A 21,064-nucleotide genomic window follows, 5' to 3' on the forward strand; every position below is an offset into this window, starting at 1 on the left:
TTTTTAATCGCCTAAAATAGTGAATTATTGATAACAGTTTCCGTTTAATTTTTTTCATTGATTTTAGTACCAATTTATGAAAATGATTGGATTTTGGTCCTCTAACCATTTTAATATGCATTTTCGTGCGGTTTTGTGCATTTGTGATCAGATTTTGGTCCGCCACAAAATGCACCACATCAACACTAAAATGAATAGATGAACCAAAACATTATCATTTAAAAATGGGTTAGGCAATATTTAGGGTGAGGTAGGTAAAATATAAGTACCATTTGACTCAAATCGTCCCACCGGTACTCATGCACCCACTAGAAGTACATCTCATTATATAGTTAGTAATAGTGTCATGCAAAATTCAACATAGATGATCTAGTAACAATGTATTTCTTTTATAATTAATTTAAATGATTGAGAATTGGTTTTTTACGTAATGAGAAGTATTTGTAATTCTTTAATGAAATTTAAAATCGCCATTCAATTTATATTTTGGACCAGTTAGGACCCATCCTTTTTGTAGCCGATCGTCAAACCTACATGTTATCAATTTTCATCGGGTTTATGGATAGATTTAGGTTTAAAAATTGATTCTTTCATTATTTAGGATCATGTAAGAGGCAAACACAACTCATTCCATGTACAACCCATGATAATAATTTACATCATGTAAAAACCCCCAAAAAACTCAAATCACCTCTATCTTCTTCCCTAAAATCAATCTACTATTATCTCACTCTTCCATGTGATAGTACCGGGAGGTCGGATTGAGGAGGATCGAGCGAAGGGGTAGTTGAAGAAGACAATTCTGAGGTGTTATTTTAGATGATGCAGAAAGACACGTCATCAAGCATTGTATAAAGGGGTTTGATTGGAACATTTTAAAAAATGGAGGGACTAAAATCAAACATAAGTAAAAATAGGGGGACCAAAACAGCATTTAAGCTAAGTTTAAATCTTCCATCTTATCTAAAGTGTACAAACTTTCTAGTGTGTTTGGTTCGATGGAGGTCAGGGAAAATATTTTAATTTTTATGGATTTGGTTAAGAGGAGGAAGGAGAAATAACAAATTTCCTATTTAGTATTTGAGAGGAAAATATTTATGAACTAAAAAAATAATTAATTAGTTTTTTCATTAAAATAAATTTCACTAATATGTAATATTTTCACTCTTATTTTGTCAAATAAATTTATTAATTACCCTGATCATAATAATAGGATCGGATAATAGGGGGTGGCAGTGTCATTAGGGATCATCGTGGTCGTTGTTTAGTGGGTTGTTACTCTCGGGAGAATGACAACAATGCTTTTAAGGCGGAGGCCTTAGCTTCGCCCGATGTGCTTCAGCTGGCTTGGGATAGAGGTTTTCGTAAAGTGATATGTGATGTTGACTGTATTGATCTTGTGAAGGTAATAACTGATGCTGAAGCGGTACATCGACACTCCGAGTATCTGGTGCTGAGTTCCATTTGCCAGTTGTTAGCTAAGCAATGGGACGTGAAGCTTAACAGCTTTCATCGGGATAGCAATGTTGTTGCGGATTACTTAGCGAGGCGGGGTGCGAATGAAATCTTTCCTGGGTTTTGGATTTTTGATAGTCTAGATCCGGACATTGAGTACCTTCTGTTGAAGAATTTGATGTCCATTCTGTAGTTGCTGTTTGTTTTGTTGTTTGCTTTCCGATGTATAAAAAAAATATAATACTATAATAATTAATATCCATAATATTACTAAATTAATATTCAATGAATATTAAAAATTTTACTTAAATCATAATCACAATCATTGATATTTCCTCTAGTCAAATTTACCAATTAATGTGTTTTTTTTTTATAGGCAAATGTTATTAGTAAATTAATCTTTCCTCCGGGTTCGAACCCGGGACCCTTCACCCCACCCAACCCTTATGTCCCTAGCAAGGTAATCAAACTCGAGAGTTTAGGTAAACTCGTGGAGGGGGGGTAAACTCGACTCGTAAACTCGTGAGTTTACCGCATGCAAAAAATACATATAAAAACACTATAATGGTGATGAACACTCATTAACAACTATAAAAATGAACCAAATCACCAACAATAATGGTAAGAACAAGTTCAAACCATAAATTAAATTACCAACAAGTTCAAGTTCATACATAAAAGCACTAAATAATCCAAATTTAAGGTTTCGCAAGTCATAATAAAACATTAAACAAAAGCCAACATGTGAGGTCAGGATATCAAATTTCAGATACTTCAACATCTTGAAATCCATCATCATGGCCATATCAATTCAGAGTTCAGACTATAGTGTATAAACTTAACAGAGAAGAATATAAAATGACTGAAAAATACCAATGCTGGGCAAAGGTATGATGACGAATGACGAGCAAAAGGTGGAGACGTGGAGGGAGGAACGCCAAACACAGAAGCAAAAGTGGAGAAATCGGAGAACGGCGAACCAGAAGCAGAGAAACTCGACATACCAAAAGCAAAATCCAACGTAAAAGCAGAGGAAGGCAGAAGCAGAGGAACTCGACAAACCAGAAGCAGAGGAACTCACATGTAACGCCCCCAATATCGGGTGTCACTTTAGTAACCTATCAAAGTAAATATGCAATATTTTCCAAACGAATGTATCAACACGAGTATTTTTTTTTTTTTCTTTTCGAAGTGTATTTCCAAAACATGTCATGCATACTCCCAACTACAAAGCCTAACCAATAGAAACAACTCAACAAAACTATTATGCAATGACACCATGAATCCGACATACTCCCTACGATCTCCACATCGGGGAACCGCAGGAAAACAATGCATCGGAACCTACCCGAAACCTCAAATATAAATTCCTAAAATCTTTATGCAAGCTTAAACCAATAACGGTAAGCTCTCTAACCCAAGGCTCTAGCCTTAAACCAGACTCTACTCGTCGAGTACTCCACTATCCTTCAAGTCCTCATCTCTACTTGCACAAAGGTTAAGCTCCTTCGAAGATTCTCCATCGCCTAATAGCGATAAGCGCCCAAACAACAAATAACAAACAAAAAGGGTTAACTCCATGCAATTACCACGTAGAAAAGAGAAAAACATGTTATTCAAATTTAAGTGCATATCATGGCACATAAACTAGCAACTTATTTCAAGATAAATGACAACATATATCCAACAACATGAAATCAAATCATATATCAGCAAAATCAACGATATGAATTTAACTTAGATATCAACAACTTAGCAACATATATACCACAAACAGATAAGCTAACAATATAATCAAAGATAGATATCAATAGAAGCAGCAACATAGAATTAAACCAGATATAAACAACCTCAACAACATAGAATCAACTCATATGACAATAACCTCAAATCAGATATAAACAACCTTAAAAATATACATCAAATCAGATATCAACAATCCTCAACAATATAACATCAAATCAGATATCAACCAAAACATCAGAAGCAAATATTATTGCCCTATAATGCAACTATATGTTGCACCCAAAATGGATCGATCAATAATGTCTCGCAAGACGGGATAGAGCGAGGAACAGACTCCCCTGAACTATCACCAAATAACGCCCATGAAAGACGGGACAGACGGAGAACGGACTCCCCTGAATGCCTCTTAATAACGCCCATGAAAGACGGGACAGTCATGTGAAAATATCCACTCCACTGCCACTTAATAACGCCCATGAAAGACGGGATAATCATGTGGAATGAAACCACTACACTGCCACTTAATAACGCCCATGAAAGACGGGACAGACGGAGAACGAACTCCCCTGAATGTCACTTTATAACGCCTCGAAAGACGGGACAATCCCGTGGGACAAACCCACCTCATCGTCACTTCAAGCAAACCAAAACATCTCATCCAACTCAGTGGTCACTCAAACAACAATCTCAAATCCAATAATCAAATTAATATAATCACATGTTATTCAAATTATCAACAAACATAATTCAATTCAATTGCATACCAACTCAGTTCAATGACAGAAACCAGTAAACGGCCGAAGCCTCTCAGAAAACGGAGACACACGCCTCAATAAGTTCACTCGGCCGAAGCCTCCAGAAAACATTTTCTCAGTTCAACATAATAATCATAATCATCTGCCAATCAATATAAACATCTTCATCTCAAACGCAGGCAGTGCGATAAAAACAGGCAATACTCAAAGACGCGCTAAAACCGAGTTACCCTTACCTTAGCTAATTTCTCCATCCAAGCTCAATATCCCAGTCCAATCCAAAATAAAGCTCCCGAACCCAGCAAGTTCCCAGGGCGTCCTCCTCAGTTGTGAAACCTCACCAATTGCTCCAAAGTCTCTTTCCTCAGCTCAACTCGTTCCAAACCTTAAGCAAAGTATCATTGCTTAGTCGCTAAGAAACAATACAACTAATAACACTAACAAAACCCAAAAAGAAGCTTTCGAAGCTTTAGAGTTCGACATTTAGGCACGAATGGACAATAAGACATGTTTTCGCTAAAATGCGCATAACTCGAGCTATAGAACTCGGAATGACACGAAACCAACGCCAAAATTTCGACAATTGAAAGAGCTACGCAATGGCTTAGGTCATACAGACCCAAAAATTATTTTTGGACACGGTACCACACCAAATAAGTTTCGGCCACTATCAAAATAGGGTTTCCCGAACTTTTTCTTCGATCTAATTTAATTCCTAGGTATTCTTAGGCGATATCTAGGCCAGACAAACTCTCAGAAAAATTATCGGGTCGAAAACTGTCGCAGGGGTATTTTGGTCAATATTTTTAGCTCGGAAACTCAAAATCAGAATTTCGAAAAACAAATTAGATGAGGTCGATACCAATGACGATTATGATGACTAATCCTACTGACGCTAAGCTCAGTCGAGAGTTTTTGACTCAAAAAGCGGAACTTCAGCATAAAATGGATTTTTAGTCAGTTTTTCAGATCTACGGCGACTCGGTGAAAATCCGAACGATCCAACAGTAATTATAGCATGTTGGGTTGCAGTAGAAGATAGTTGGAAAGAAAAATCGAGGTAATCAGACATTTTTACAAAAAGCTCTAAACTTTGAGCACATAAATAGCTAGAATAAGCCGACAGAAAGCAGAAATAGAAGTAAGATTAAGCATCCTTACCTCTGTGCCTACGCGTAGCTTCTGAAATCAGGACGATCGGGCAAGAATCGGAAAATGCTCTGCACCCCTCTCTTTCTCTCTCTAACTCTCAGCCACTTTTGGGAAGAAATGAGACATTTCTCATTTTTTCCCTTTTTATAGGAGAGGGGAAAATCCGAAAAATCGATATTTTGCGGTTCCGGTCGTTTTGGTACTTTCGTCTGCTGATAAAAATTGAGTATTCGGCGACATAATGTCGAAACTCAAATCAAGGTTCATTTAATTGAGGAAAACGTCTCAAAGACGGTGTGAGTCGATTTATGCCGAAAAACTACTTTTTGCAGTCGACGTCGGATGAGGAAACTTCCTTCAGGAAAAAGATCACAAACGTCGAAAGAAATGAGGCAAAGCGGATGGAAACTTCGTTAGAAGCTCCGAATAGAAAAACCCTTCATTCAAGGTCTTAGTTAAAGTTCCCGAGACGTTAAAGTCTGGCTTTGGCGGACTTCCGGGAAGCGAAACCTAACAAGCGTACAGTCCAGGGTTTCGTATCGGAAAGCTAGTCATGGGAAAAATACTCAGAGGTTCTTATTCTCTCTTTAATTCTAAAATTCTCTTAAACAATGCTCTAGGAGCAGATATAGCCTTTTTCGGACACTCTCGACCTTAGTCGGGTGCGAATATGGCTCGTGCTAACAATCAAAATGACTAAAGTGTCATCCTTAAACATATTGCGAACTTTCGTCTTCATAACGCTAATCCAAACATTAAACACGAGTCAAGTTCCTCTCACGCTGACACAAAATCCTATGCGTGAGTTGGAAATTAATTATTTATTTAATTCTAAAATCCTGGGTCTTACATCACAGAACCAGAAACATGGATTCGTCAATAGAGGAAAGCAGAAGAAAAACGATGATGGTTCAGGCCGTTTCAAGTTATGAAAAGTAGAACCCTAAGTCCCTAACCTTGTAACTCTCAAAACGACGTCATTTGGGTTAAAAGCAGAGGAATTTTTTTCTTGTTCTAAACTCGCTGAACTCGTTTTGAACTCGCGATTTTACCCGATTTTAACGAGTTCACCCCGAGTTCACCCGATTTTACCCTAAAACGAGTTTACACCCGTTTTAACTCGATTTCACCACCTGAACACGTAAAATCGTACGAGTTTACGATTTAAAACTCGATTTTGATAACCATGGTCCATAGCTCTTACCACTTGAGCTATCCTACGGGGACACCAATTAATGTGTATATATTTATATAATATAATGTTATAACAATTTATACATATAATATCATATAAATTACTATTAAATAGTTTTCCGATGTATTGAAATAAAATACTATTAAATGAATATAACAATTTTGACTTAAATCAAAATCATTGATATTTCCTCTGGTAAAATTTAGCAATTAGTGTGTGTAAATATAATATATAATAATGTCTTAAATATTTTCGGGGTCCTGAGATTGTAAGAGGAATCAAATTGGGTCCCTGAAATTTTTTTCTTTAAAATGTCATCTTTGTAAATTTTTATTTAACCAAAGTGGATCTAAAGTGTGCTTTACCGTAATATGACATGAATTTTACACAGTCACCTTTGCCACATAAGTTTCACTAATCATGTTCTATGTGTCTTTTTTTTATCCTACATGTAATTTTTATTTTTATTGCACTGCCAGTCTTACACTTCTTCCTCCCCCTTCTACCTCTTCCTCCTCCTCCTTCCCAATCCATAGAAACCCTTCGCTTGCAAATGGAGGAAAACAAAATCAAAGATAAACCCCATGCTGCCATAAATAAAATTAATGCTCACGAAATTAAACTAAAAAATCGTTCATTAAAAAAAAATCTAAAAAGTCGTTCGATGACTTCACTCACTCAATTCATATGTCTCATAGCTTTAACCACTTGAACTATCATTCGGAGATGAACATACCACTAAATTAATACCCTCAATATTATATGAATTTCTATTATGAATATTAAAATTTTGATTTAAATCACTATCATTGGTTTTTTCTATAGGCAATCACTATCATTGGTATTTCCTCTAGTCAAATTCACCAGTTAATATATATATATATATATATATATATATATATTTCCTTCATTCCATATAATTAATATATTTTATTAACTCCCTTCGTTCAACAAAAATTGTTGTTTTAGTCACTTTTCATATTTTCCAAAAAGTTTGTTGTTTTCGAAAACCTATGCACTTGTTTATAATTTTTTTCATCTATACTTTCATTTAATAAATTTTCTCTCACTTATCATTTTTTTTAGTAAATCTCACTTATCATCTTTCATATTAATCAACCACAATTGTTCTCTATCAACTACATTCTTATCAATTTCAAAAAAAAAAAAAACTACATTCTTATCCATCCGATGTGGAATTTAATAGTTGCACACATTACTAGTAAAATTGAACACTAATCTATTAATAACTATCATTTTACTTTTTGTGGCACAACCCTAAAGATATGTTCGGTGGACATGATAAGTAGACAAGATAGGATAACTATATATTTTGCTATAATATGTTGTTTGTTGCGTCAGCATGATAAAATAACATTGTCATATCCTTATCCTATCTTATCTATCATGTGTAAAAGTTATCTTAACAGGATAAGATAACAGTTTTTTATTTGTTTATTACCATAACCTAAAATTAATTCAAAATATATATTTTATATAATTCATAATAATATTAATTAATATCTTATCATCATCAAACACATATAATTCAAAATATATATCTTATATAATTCATAACAATATTAATTAATTCAAAAGTTATCATGTGTTTGATGATGATAAGATAAGAGTCTATTCTGCTCTTATCATGTTCTGTCCTATTCAATAATTTATCCTATCATGCTTTTATCATATCCTGACAACTGAATATTTATTTGGTGTATTTCATTTCCCTGGTTAGATACATTAAAAAAAATATCCCCATTATTATTATATAGTTTTTTTATAAAATATTGATTTCACATTTAATAAAGGATCTGACTCCAAAGCAGAGGACTTATATTTGTTTTTCTCGTGGCCTTCTCCTCTTCCTCTCTTTCTTTCTCTTGTTCATCTTCAGGATCACAACCTTCTCTTCTTCCCTTCTTCTTCTTCCTTCACAAACCACCATTTCTAGGGTTCCGATTTCCACCAAGGTTTTCCCCTTCTTCCCTCAACCCTAATCCTCCTCCTCCTTCTCCTTCTCTTCACATTCATTCCTCTTTCTCAAACCTATTTTCTTTGCGTCGATTCCGTTTCCCCTTTCTGACACATCGTGTTTGGGTTTTCTCTCGCAGTTGATCGCAGATTCCAGCGTTTTCCGTTCGCCGCCATGTCAATGAGTGAGCGGAAGACTATTGACCTAGAACAAGGATTGGACTTCATGCTCAAGGGCATCACCAAGCTCAAGAACATTCTTGAAGGCTTGCCTGAACCCCAGTTCAGCTCTGAGGACTACATGATGCTCTACACGTAAACCCTAACCTTTGAGATTTTCAATTTCTAATCGATTTTGTTTCTCACTGTTGCTATACACTGTTGTTGTTGTTGTTTGAATCATGTTGCAGAACCATCTACAACATGTGCACTCAGAAGCCTCCTCATGATTACTCCCAGCAACTGTATGACAAGTACAGGGAGGCATTTGAAGAGTATATCGTAACCACGGTGAGCAACACAGCACTATCATTTTACATTGGGGGTGTTATGCTGTTAACTGCTTTGAATGATCTAGGATTTTTTTCATGGCATGTTATTTTGTCATCTTATAAATGTTGTTGACTCTAGGGTTTATTGATATTGGACTTGTATAGGTTGCATAAGCACAGCTTCATCGGTTTACTATTTGTCCAACACTTCAGGGATAAATGGATTCGGTCTTTGATACATATTTTATTCTTTTCAAAGAAGTGTTGTGTTGTTTGTTCTTAAAGACGTAAAATAAGTATAGAAGTGTGGTTTGATCAGTGAACTTAATTCTTGTAACCCTAGCCCTTGAAATTTGAATCATGTTTTGAAACGTTTACCCCAAAGGCAACCAGATAACCATAGTTTTGAATAAGGATGGATACAGATTGACTGAACAATGAGAATACCTGGATGACAAATACTTTGTACTGGAAGGCATGTTAGTTGTATTGAATATTTTCAATATTTTAAGGATATCTACTAGAATTATATGAATATTTGCTCAGAACTATACCCAAATGTTTTTTAGCTGTACCATTACCATATACCCAAATGGCTAACCAATTAGGACTACTGGTCATATAATTTATAAAGTGGTCCTAGTGTTGCTTTTGCCTGTTATTGTATTATCAGTTTGAGTTCTCTCTATCTCTATCTGTATTTCAATATTTATATTGTCCGTTGGTTTTCTATTAATTTGTTCGCTATACCTGTTACTGGTTCTGTTTCCAACTATTTGTTCAACAAAATGCCATATTTTATTTTCCTTTTTCTTTTTTCTGTTTGGGTTTCAGGTATTACCTTCTCTGAGAGAAAAGCATGATGAGTTCATGTTGAGAGAACTTGTAAAGAGATGGACAAACCATAAGGTTATGGTTAGGTGGCTCTCCCGCTTCTTTCACTATTTGGATCGCTACTTCATTGCTCGGAGGTCACTTCCAGCCCTTAATGAAGTTGGGTTGACTTGCTTCCGTGATTTGGTAATATTACATTTGATGAAGTTTGGCGATTTTCTCTTATTATATTGCATTTAATGTAACTTCATTTCAAAATTAATTTATGGGTTTTATTATTGACAGGTTTACAAGGAACTAAATGGGAAAGCGAGAGATGCAGTTATTTCACTTGTATGTTTCCTTCCCATGTATGCTAGATTTCCTATGTTTACAAATGTAGATCAATTAACTAATCCTTTTTTGTCCATAGATTGATCAAGAACGTGAGGGAGAGCAGATAGATCGAGCTCTATTGAAAAATGTATTAGATATCTTTGTTGAAATCGGAATGGGGCAAATGGATCAATATGAGAATGATTTTGAAGCTCCCCTGCTGAACGACAGTTCTGCTTACTATTCTCGGAAAGCTTCAAATTGGATCCTAGAAGATTCTTGTCCTGATTATATGCTCAAGGTGTGGTTTCTCATTTGTTTAACTTCTACTTGGTTTCTTCATGTGCATTACTATCTGAACTCTATTTGGTTTTTTGTTTTCTATTACAGGCTGAGGAGTGCTTAAAACGGGAGAAAGATAGGGTTGGTCATTATTTGCACTCTACTAGTGAGCCAAAGTTATTAGAGGTGTGTTATTGACCACATGATACTATTTCAGCTATTGGTCACCTGCCGTGCGAGTGAAGTGTTGCTAGGCAACTTACAGAAAAACTGTTGATGATTATAATGGCTTTCTTTTGGCCTCATTTTATAGTTTCTTAACATTTCCCTTGTTTTTGTTCTTCTGGAATATTTCTCATTTAGAAAGTTCAACATGAGCTGTTATCCGTGTATGCAAGCCAACTCCTTGAGAAAGAGCACTCTGGATGTCATGCTTTACTTAGAGATGATAAGGTATTTATGATTTGCTATACCTACAAAATGTTTAACCATGAATTTAGTGTTCTCATATTTTCTTTTAAATGTTTAGGTTGAAGACTTGTCAAGGATGTTCAGGCTCTTTTCTAAAATACCTCGTGGCTTAGATCCTGTTTCTAGTATGTTTAAGCAGGTTGGTGGCATCAAACCTATGTTGATGCTTTTATTTTTCCTCCCTTTTCTATATGCCGATGTCTGATAAAAGTGAACCTTTGTCTTTTTTTTCTTTTTTGCTTTCGTACTTATCTCTCTCTCTTCTTTTCACAGCATGTTACCACTGAAGGTATGGCATTGGTGAAGCTGGCTGAAGATGCAGCTAGTAACAAAAAGGTCTATTCCTGAATAAGTTACTCTACAGTTTTGCTTATTTCTGGTTGAGAGTATTATTTTCTAATTGCAACAGTTGAAGAAAGACTATTATGCTTAGTTATTGCATGATATCCATTTTGTAGTGTCTGTTCAATGTTGCTTGTCCATGAGGAGATGAAGTAATATTTTTAACTTGAACTGTACATTATATTTTCAATTCACGTGTCTTGTCATGGCTCTTTCGATTTCATGGGATGTAGGACATGATCTCGAAGTACCTTTACTGAAAAATTGATTGATTAATTGCCGCATTTTACATGTCATTTGATTACTTCTGAAGTTGTGAATGATGTCACTTTTGGAGTGTTTTGTGTTTCCTACTTACCTTTCTATTTTGTGCTTGTAAATGGAAATGTTTGCAGGCAGATAAGAAGGATACCATTGGTCTACAGGAGCAGGTTATTTTATAAATTATAAATTTATTGATTTTACTACAATATTTTCATTTGTGGATACTGAAATTGTTCTCTTTCTTCAGATTTTTGTTCGGAAGGTGATTGAGCTGCAAGACAAGTACATGGCATATGTGAACGACTGTTTCCAGAATCATACTCTTTTCCACAAGGTTTTGATTTGAGAGTGCCTTTACAACTATGTCGGATTGATATGTGCATGTAAATCTAAAAGTTTTGATCATATAGGCTCTTAAGGAGGCTTTTGAGATCTTTTGCAACAAAGATGTTTCTGGGAACTCAAGTGCAGAACTTCTTGCCACCTTTTGTGATAACATTCTTAAGAAAGGAGGAAGTGAAAAATTGAGTGATGAAGCTGTTGAAGAAACCCTTGAAAAGGTCTGTATCATTCTTGATTCCCCAAATACTTCTATGACCTTGATGCATGTAGTTTTGACTTTTGAATTTGGGGTTTGTTTTGGTCACTCTGCAGGTGGTCAAGCTGCTCGCCTATATCGGTGACAAAGACTTGTTTGCTGAGTTCTATAGGTAAATTAAAAGAAAAAGTGAAAATTTGTGTGATCATTACTAGGTTTTGATAGCCCAAAAGAAGGGCTTGATATTGCTTTACTGGTGCTTCAATCTTCATTTTTCTGTTATTATTTCCAGTGTTGTCTAAGTATTTTGGTTCTGTTTCATTAACATTGCTGCTGCTTTTTCCTGGGTGTTTTTAAGAATTAAGTTTATTGGTGCATGAAGTTTTTCCTATTTTTGGAGATATTATTAATACCAATCTTAAGATACATTCACATTACCACTTAAGTTTTCTAGACAGTTGGTCATTTACATTGGTAACATTTGGCAGACAGGTTAAAACGAATAAAACAGAGCATACACATTCATTCTATTTTATGATGGTTCATATGAAAAGTACAATAGAACATAAGGTAAAAAATGGTCCATCTTGGTTTCAATAAAAATTGTCTTAAGTTGTGTACGTACACTACCATATTATTAGAACCTATATGATCCAGAGGTTAGGAGTCAATCCTTGCCACCCTTATTCCTATGATTGAATCTTGGTCTTTCCATGTTTTGATCCAAAATTCACTTGGTTAGGAAGAGGTTGTATCAAGAGTTATGAAACCTATTTTGTTCCTTCATTTAACTGCTTAAGCAATTAAGAGAGCTAGTGCTCGAGACGTTTATTCATGTTTAAGTGGGATAATCAATGCACTTGCTTTAGCGGGATATTTGTTTTGGGAAAAACTTAAAAGCTGTGATGAATGGTTAGCAAAAATGAAATAGATAACAGTGGAGGACATATGGAAAGGAAGAGGAAAAGGAAATTTATTTTAATTTATCATATTTACTTTTATGCCTCTAGACTTATTATCAGTTTATTTGATGTATATTTTAATGAGAAAGTATTATTTTGGAATTTAAGTGACCAAAGTGATAATGGGCAATGTTTTAACAATATTTTAACATGATGTTTATAGAAGAACAATTCACCATTGGAGCATCTTGTGATCCTCTGAAAAGATTTGGAGTGCCTTTATTAAATTTTATGCTTACACAATTACTTCCAAATGCTATTTTGGACATATATTTACCTTGACAATGTTTACTTCATTTTCTCAAGGCTAATTAAGATCAGTTTTCTGTGGATATATCTAAATGTCAGTATTACCCTTTTTGTATAGGATTATTTGGATAACGAATAGTAATACAGGATTCTTGTTTGGTTGCTTTCAGGAAGAAGCTTGCTCGGAGACTTCTTTTTGATAAGAGTGCCAATGATGACCATGAGAGGAGTATTTTGTCAAAATTGAAGCAACAATGTGGTCAACAGTTTACTGTAAAGATGGAAGGAATGGTCAGTCTTAAGTTTTTCAAATTGGTGGCTGATATGCTAAATTCAACTTTTTTTGGTTGGTTGATAAGAGAAAAACTAAATGCTGTTTCGCTCCCTCCAGGTTAATGATTTGACAATGGCAAAGGAGAATCAAACAAACTTTGATGAGTATTTAAGCGATAATCCTAATGACACTGGGATAGACTTGACAGTCACAGTTCTGACTACTGGCTTCTGGCCTAGTTACAAATCTTTTGATCTCAATCTTCCAGCAGAAATGGTATTCGGGATCATCTTGATATAACAATTTCGAATTTGGTGTTCTGCTTTTGACACAACTTAACCTTGATTCTGTAGTTTTTTGTCTATAATTAATACCTTCCTCTTTATTTCTTTTATTTTCTGTTCAGGTTAAGTGTGTTGAAATTTTTAAAGAATTTTATCAGACTAAAACAAAGCAGAGAAAACTTACATGGATTTACTCCTTGGGTACCTGTAACGTAGTTGGCAAATTTGATCCGAAAACAGTGGAGCTGGTTGTTACAACCTATCAGGTTATAGTACTTACTACCTTCTTATCTATAATTATATATATGCTATGCCCTCACTTCACTTAGTTGGAAAAGGCTTAGTTGTTACTGTTGCTGTTATGCCCTCACCTGTTTCATTTTTTCAAACATGGGATATCCATAGATTCTTGTGTGAATTTCTTTCTACTGACCCCGTGTTATTTTATTTTTCGATAGGCTTCAGCGTTGCTGCTTTTTAATTCCTCAGATAGGCTGAGTTATTCAGAGATAATGACTCAGTTAAACTTGACGGATGATGATGTTATTAGATTGCTCCACTCCTTGTCCTGTGCCAAGTACAAGATTCTTAACAAGGAACCAAACACAAAAACAATATCAAATACAGATTATTTTGAATTTAATTCAAAATTTACTGACAAAATGAGGAGGATCAAGGTATAATTTAATTTAAAAATAGTGGTTCAATCTCATCTCAATCTCTGCTATTCACCGGTTTTTGAGTGGAATTATGGCACGTTTTGATGCAGATTCCTCTTCCTCCTGTGGATGAAAAGAAGAAAGTAATTGAGAATGTTGACAAGGACAGACGATATGCCATTGATGCCTCACTTGTGCGTATTATGAAGAGCCGAAAAGTTTTGGGGTACCAACAGTTAGTTATGGAATGTGTTGAGCAGTTGGGTCGCATGTTTAAGGTTCACACTTGTTCACTTTCCTAACATCATCTTGTGTCTTTTTTGGTCAAATACTAATTTTTTTTTATATCTTATATACTTGTCCAGCCTGATGTCAAGGCAATTAAGAAGCGGATTGAAGATTTGATTTCTCGAGACTACCTGGAAAGAGAGAAAGACAATCCAAACATGTTCAGGTACTTGGCTTGATATGGTCATATCATTGTGCAAATGAAGTGATCATTACAAATAGCACAAGAGGATCATGCATATATGTTTGCCCCTCCATGAAAAAGAAAGAGTTTTTGGTTTAAAAAAGTCCACAAAGGAGAAGCTGCTGCGAGTGGTTGTACATTTTGCCTCCATATCCATGTCTGGAATGGTATTGTAGATACCTTAACCAGCTTTATTGCTTTTGATTGCTGCAATGCCATTTCATAACATTTGATGCCCTTCTGTTAATTTTACCCCCCCCCCCCCCCCCCCAAAACCCAAAGAAAAAAAGCGATTATGTAACGCTCCAATCTTTTGGTTATCAGTTTAGACTTTAGATATTTTCTTTTTTGGTCGAATGAATATCTCTTTTAAATCTAAACCCTGCTGCTATAGTGGTGCATTATGTAGATTGTCTCTATAATGATTAATCATATTTAACAGTGGCACCTACTTCATTTTGTATTGTCCGTGTCCACATTTCACCTGCCTTATGCGTTCCTGGTTTTTTAAAAAAATTGATTTAATTGTAGAAAACTATTTTAGTTAAAAATGTTATGAGGAATGTTGTTGATAATAAAATTATTTTTGACAATATTTTCTCAAGTTCCCTTCTCACCGGTCGCATAAAGGACTTTCCGTCAACTTCTTTGTGATAGACATCACATATTTCTTTTTTGGCTTAATTGCACATTTGGTCCCTGATATATCACGATTGTGTGATTTGACTCCCTTATGTTCAAAACGAACGATTTTGGTCCCTTAAATTCTAATTTGTGAAAATTGTGTCTCTCCGTTAATTTGTCATCCAACTTTTAACGGTGTTTGCTTATGTGGCACTCATTTATGACGTGGATCTGACACTACATCCCACTAGGATGGCACTTATTAAATAATTCAAATATAATTTTTTTTTACAAAAACAAAGAATTCCGAAGAACCGCACCGCTACAACCATATCGGAACCCACACCGCATCACTTCAAATTTCTACCTTGTATCCTCATTTCATCTTCTTGTTGTTCCTCTTCTTCTAGTGGGTCTAAAGCTACTGTTAGGACCCCATTGCAAGGTATGGGACTTGAGTCCCACATTGGAAGTATGGGATTCTAATGTGGGGTTTATAAGGCCTTGGGCTCTCCAACTACAACAGCTAGCTTTTGTGGTGTGGTTCTCCCAAGGTTCTTATCAATGGTATCAGAGCCTTCCACCAAGTCTCTGAGCTGCAAACGAGCGGCGCGGGTGGTGACGCCGGCATTGCAGTGTTCGCCCGGGACTAGTCAAGGGGCTAGTGCACAGCCAGCTGCGTGGGCGCCGGGGCTGCGGAGCGTGGTGGGATGTTAGGACCCCATTGCAAGGTATGGGACTTGAGTCCCACATTGGAAGTATGGGATTCTAATGTGGGGTTTATAAGGCCTTGGACTCTCCAACTACAACAGCTAGCTTTTGTGGTGTGGTTCTCCCAAGGTTCTTATCAAAACTCTTGTGAATAAAGGGGGAACAGGAAGCAATGAAGGAAAAATTCCTGAGAAGAAGTGGAATGGAGGACAAAGGCTCTCTCAAACCGAGCTGCAGGAAAGAAGTAGAAAGGGGTTATGCTTCAAGTGTGGGGAGAGATGTTGCAAACCCACACTCAAGGCCCAGATTTGGCAAAGTATATGAGAGGAGGCCCAAGCAAGGGACAGCTGTACCTGAAGATCCACCTTCTAGAAGCTTGGATCCCAAGATAACCGACTAATGAGGTGGCAACACCCACATGGGTGAGGGGGGGACCATAGGGTATCAACCTAGGGAATATATGTTGGTTAGGCCAAAGCCCATAATGCTACAGAAGGAACGGGCCCAAGAGAAGAGAAAACACTGTTTTGATTTTTTATTTTTGGTTTGTGTTGTATTGGGCCTGGCCCAATTGGTTACAATTGTTGGTCTTTTTGTTCTCTTTTTTCCCACCTTGAGGACAAGGTGGATGTTTAGGGGGGAAGTGATGATAGAGACCTAAAATTTAGAATGGGCTTATTGTTAGTGGGCTTAGTGTTAGTGGGCTTATAGCCTATAAATAAGGGATTACTAGGAGAGTTTAAGGATCTTTTGGGATCATTTAGGAAATTGGGACTTGGGAGAGAGCAGAGCCTCTCGAATGCTCTGCAACTTTGTACATTCTCTCTAATTCTTATTTAGGAATTAGGGTTCATATTCCACAATATCATAGTTTCTATCTTCTTCTTGGCTGGGTTCTAACAGCTACCTTTGTGGGTTTTATCTGGTTCATTTGATTTTGGGGATTCAAATTTGTGCGTTTTCTAGTTTTTTCAAATTTTATGGGTTTTGGGGATTTTATCTACTTGATATTTGTTCACCCCAGCACTATCATATGATATGTCATCTTCCTAGTTTTTCTGATTTTTCTATACTTTCTTCTTTTCTGAAATTATTCTTTTCTGGGTTTTTTACTGATGAGGTTTATGTGATGTAAACTTTGATGGTTGTGACTGGGATTTCAGGTGGCCATTGTGGGACGAGGAAGGATGGCACAGTAGTGGTGTGGCTTGAGAAGACGTGGTTCCTGAGTTGATCATGGAGCACCCATTTTCTGGGTGTATGAGATTCATGTGAGAGAGAAAAAGAGGAAGAAGAGAGTGGGTTTAGAGAAGAAGGTGAGATGGAAAAAAAATTAATGCATTACTCAGTAATTACTTGACAAAAATATTTAAAAAATTATTAATCAAAATGCCAACTCATCAATTCCGTTTAAATTTGGATGGCAAATTGACTGAGGGGTTCAATTTTCACAAATTATAACTTGAGGGACTAAAATCGCTCATTTTAAAAATGAGGGAGTTAAATCACACAATCGTGATACATGAGGGATCACATATGCAATTAAGCCTTCTTTTTTATATGCTTATTTTGTATCTCACGAAGTTTTGTAATTTTAAACAAGTCCCTTTAGCTACTGCTTGAATAAGTGAAGCATTCCCGCAACCGATAGTCATGAGACTAATTCTTCAAGGCTCGGAGATCACATTAAGTGGGTAAGCCTCTCGCAACAAATGAATTTTCATACGCACCGTTTTGAGAATTGAACCTTAAACTAGATGCTTAAGAAACTCAACTATCTATCGGTTTTGTTATACCTTATTGTGAATTATTTGTATTTGGTAAAATTGGATTTTATGAACTGATTCACATACATTGACATAAAATGTACATGTAGTGTATTATATGATAAATGGTGTTATTTTGCAAGTAAAAATATATTTTTAGATAATATTTTTGGGATTTTTAGTTAAATTTGAATTCTAATCTTTTTTATTTGTAGATTAAAAATCTTATTGAAAATTAAAATAAATTATGATATAATAATATTATGTATAGAGTGTTTCTTTGAATTAAAAGGGTGAAGGAGGAACTTTATTGAAATATTTATGGTAAAATTGAGAGAGTTTGAGTTGTATTATTGATTTTTTAATTTTTTTAATACACACTGAGTGAAGCAGCCTCTTTACTCTTTAGTGACTCACTTATCCGACCATGATTTAATAACTTAGTACATCGGTCGGGTCGATGACCGAGCTAAATTTTAAAATACTACTCCTGACTACATGTTTTAGCGTTAGCTTTGTTGAGAAAAAACTCGTTTTAAATTGCAGAACTCTTACCAAAATAAAAAAATTTATATATAGAGGAGTGGATGGCCCAAAATGTTACTTTGCATTCACATTTTGGGATGGAGGAAATTAAATAATGTATTATAGTGCAAGTGCAAAGTGCAAGCCGGGACGTTGTAAAAGTAAAATGAATTGGTGTATGGAAATAGAGATAGAACAATACAATACATAAGATGAAGCAGCCGTTGAAACCCAGTTTGGTAATATCACTCTCTTCTTCTTCTTCCTCTCTTTCCCGCCTTCACAATCCCAATGCCCACTACGTTGAAAAGCTCCGAAGTTGCAAGGATTTAACCTCTGCAACCTCGACCCACTCCAACGTTGTCAAATCCGGTTTGTCGAATGACATCTTTACGACCAACCATCTTATTAACTGCTATGTTAGACTCCTCAGAACCGACCATGCACAGAAACTGTTCGACGAAATGCCCCGCCGTAATGTCGTGTCTTGGACTTCACTTATGGCCGGTTATGTCAGCCAGGGTCAACCCAATATGGCACTTTGTCTCTTCCCTCACATGCAAGGAACCTTGGTTCTGCCGAACGAATTCACGTTTGCCACCCTCATCAATGCATGTTCTGTCCTTGCAAACCTTGAGATTGGTAGAAGGATTCATGCTCTCGTTGAGGTTTCGGGTTTCAGGTCCAATCTTGTTGTGTGTTCTTCCTTCATTGATATGTATGGGAAATGCAACCGTGTTCATGAGGCTCGGGTGATTTTCGACTCCATGTGTGTGAGGAATGTTGTTTCTTGGACTTCCATGATCACCACGTATTCTCAGAATGCACAAGGGCACCGTGCTCTGCAACTCTTGAGGGAATTCAATCATTTGAGGTTGGAAAGACCAAATCATTTCATGTTGAGCAGTACGATTAGTGCTTGCGCGAGTTTGGGCAGCCTAGGTTCGGGGAAGATCACTCATGGGGTGGTCATTCGTCGTGGGCATGATGCAAGTGATGTGATTGCTAGTGCACTTGTGGACATGTATGCTAAATGTGGCTGTGTTGATTATTCTGACAAAGTCTTTAGGAGAATCCTGCATCCTTCAGTGATTCCCTATACTTCAATGATTGTGGGGGCTGCAAAGTATGGACTTGGTGCTTTTTCTCTACAACTATTTGAAGAAATGATTGATAGAAGAATAAAACCCAATGATATCACATTTGTTGGGGTCTTACATGCTTGCAGCCATTCAGGGCTTATAGATAAAGGACTTGAGCTACTTAACTCCATGATTGAGAAACATGGGGTGAGGCCTGATGCAAAGCATTATACATGCATTGCAGATATGCTTGGTCGAGTGGGGCGTGTCGATGAAGCATATAAGTTAGCAAAATCAGTTCAAGTTGAAGGCGAGGGACATTCCTTGTTGTGGGGGACACTTCTGTCAGCTAGCAGGCTTCATGGAAGAGTAGACATTGCCCTTGAAGCTAGCAACCGGCTCATAGGATCCAACCAACAAGTAGCAGGTGCATATGTCACACTGTCCAACACATATGCATTGGCAGGGGACTGGGAAAATGCTCATAATCTAAGATCTGAAATGAAGCGTGCTGGAGTTTGGAAAGAACCTGGCTGCAGTTGGATTGAGATAAAGGAATCAACTTTCTTGTTCCATGCTGGAGACACCTCTAAATGTACTCAAGGGAGGGAGATACTGTGCTTGTTGAGGGAATTAGAAGAGAAAATGAAGGGAAGAGGATATGTGGGAAGAACTACAGGGTTGGTGTTTGTTGATGTGGAAGAGGAAGCTAAAGAAGAAATTTTGAGTTTACACAGTGAGAAACTTGCCTTGGCATTCGGATTAATAAACACGCCTAAAGGAGTAACAATCAGAATAATGAAGAACTTGAGAATGTGCATGGACTGTCATGAATTCTTCAAGCTGATAAGTGATATTGTAGAAAGAGAGTTCATTGTGAGAGATGTGAACAGATTCCATCATTTCAAAAATGGATTATGCACTTGTGGAGATTTCTGGTAATGATCCATTACAGACACTATTTCATCAGAAAAATGATCAGTAGGAGAATTCAGCCAAGAGGTCACTTTTTTTATTAAAGAAATATATATGAGGTTGGAAACATGAAATTTGAAATTAAGATACTTTTGTCCATTGAACAAAATGAAAATCAAATTAAAGCATTTTGAACGGGTTGCTCGTTGTCCTGCCATAAGAAATAACTATCCTCTGATCATAGGCAGTATTTGGAAGTAAAAATAATAAGTTTTCTTATTAGCCCTTAAACACCTGCCAACAGTATATTAAGATCTCTTTTTTCTTTTTCTTTTTGGTCGATTGTTTACTACTGTCTTTCATTAACTTGTAGCAGTTCAGTGCAAAGTAATAACTTCAACATTTAAAAGAATGTTTTACTTAATCACATAATAACAGTAATAGTAATATGTTTACTTTGAAAAAAAAAAAGGGTTTAGCACTTGAAAAGTAATAATAAAATAGAAAATAGGAAATAAGTTCGCAAATATGCATCAAGCCAATCTCGGCATCACTAGTGGTTTGGTTAGTAAGTTATTCACCAGCATGTTGTGGGATAGAATCCGGCCCAACCTTAAATATGCATCAGCATCTTATACCTAAGTAAGTAAACATTATAGAATGCGTTTGGAAAACAATTGCATTTACGACTCGTTTTATCTCATGTTCCAATGCTAAAAGAAAT

The 21,064-nt window shown here is 36.2% G+C and overlaps 3 protein-coding genes across 3 annotated transcripts; all 3 read left to right on the plus strand.

Annotated features, from left to right (window-relative positions):
- The first annotated feature begins 998 nt into the window (after nucleotides 1–998).
- On the plus strand, nucleotides 999–1,648 carry LOC130713312 (uncharacterized). Its single transcript, XM_057563087.1, has 2 exons — nucleotides 999–1,004; nucleotides 1,214–1,648. Exons 1-2 carry the CDS (start codon nucleotides 999–1,001, stop codon nucleotides 1,646–1,648), a joined length of 441 nt encoding a protein of 146 aa, XP_057419070.1.
- A 6,479-nt stretch (nucleotides 1,649–8,127) lies between these two features.
- On the plus strand, nucleotides 8,128–15,180 carry LOC130711350 (cullin-1-like). Its single transcript, XM_057560925.1, has 20 exons — nucleotides 8,128–8,279; nucleotides 8,421–8,595; nucleotides 8,691–8,790; nucleotides 9,606–9,791; nucleotides 9,891–9,938; nucleotides 10,018–10,221; nucleotides 10,311–10,388; nucleotides 10,566–10,655; nucleotides 10,732–10,812; nucleotides 10,947–11,009; nucleotides 11,411–11,446; nucleotides 11,527–11,613; nucleotides 11,690–11,839; nucleotides 11,934–11,989; nucleotides 13,199–13,319; nucleotides 13,420–13,578; nucleotides 13,709–13,852; nucleotides 14,045–14,263; nucleotides 14,356–14,523; nucleotides 14,611–15,180. The coding sequence occupies exons 2-20, from the start codon at nucleotides 8,456–8,458 to the stop codon at nucleotides 14,710–14,712; spliced, it is 2,232 nt and encodes a 743-aa protein (XP_057416908.1). The 5' UTR covers nucleotides 8,128–8,279; nucleotides 8,421–8,455; the 3' UTR covers nucleotides 14,713–15,180.
- A 3,272-nt stretch (nucleotides 15,181–18,452) lies between these two features.
- On the plus strand, nucleotides 18,453–20,400 carry LOC130709899 (pentatricopeptide repeat-containing protein At4g15720). Its single transcript, XM_057559030.1, has one exon. The coding sequence runs from the start codon at nucleotides 18,556–18,558 to the stop codon at nucleotides 20,365–20,367; it is 1,812 nt and encodes a 603-aa protein (XP_057415013.1). The 5' UTR covers nucleotides 18,453–18,555; the 3' UTR covers nucleotides 20,368–20,400.
- The last annotated feature ends 664 nt before the right edge of the window (nucleotides 20,401–21,064 follow it).

The sequence above is a fragment of the Lotus japonicus genome, chromosome 4, assembly GCF_012489685.1.
Source record: "Lotus japonicus ecotype B-129 chromosome 4, LjGifu_v1.2".
NCBI classification, from domain to species: Eukaryota; Viridiplantae; Streptophyta; class Magnoliopsida; order Fabales; family Fabaceae; genus Lotus; species Lotus japonicus.

What these genes read in the sequence shown, in the direction of transcription:
- LOC130711350 (XM_057560925.1), top strand. Translation starts at nt 8,456, where the DNA reads ATGTCAATGAGTGAGCGGAAGACTATTGACCTAGAACAAGGATTGGAC. An exon ending in ATGCAGCTAGTAACAAAAAG is followed by an intron (nt 11,010 to 11,410) that starts GTCTATTCCTGA and finishes AAATGTTTGCAG; the next exon opens with GCAGATAAGAAGGATACCAT. An exon ending in TTGTTTGCTGAGTTCTATAG is followed by an intron (nt 11,990 to 13,198) that starts GTAAATTAAAAG and finishes GGTTGCTTTCAG; the next exon opens with GAAGAAGCTTGCTCGGAGAC.
- LOC130709899 (XM_057559030.1), top strand. Translation starts at nt 18,556, where the DNA reads ATGAAGCAGCCGTTGAAACCCAGTTTGGTAATATCACTCTCTTCTTCT.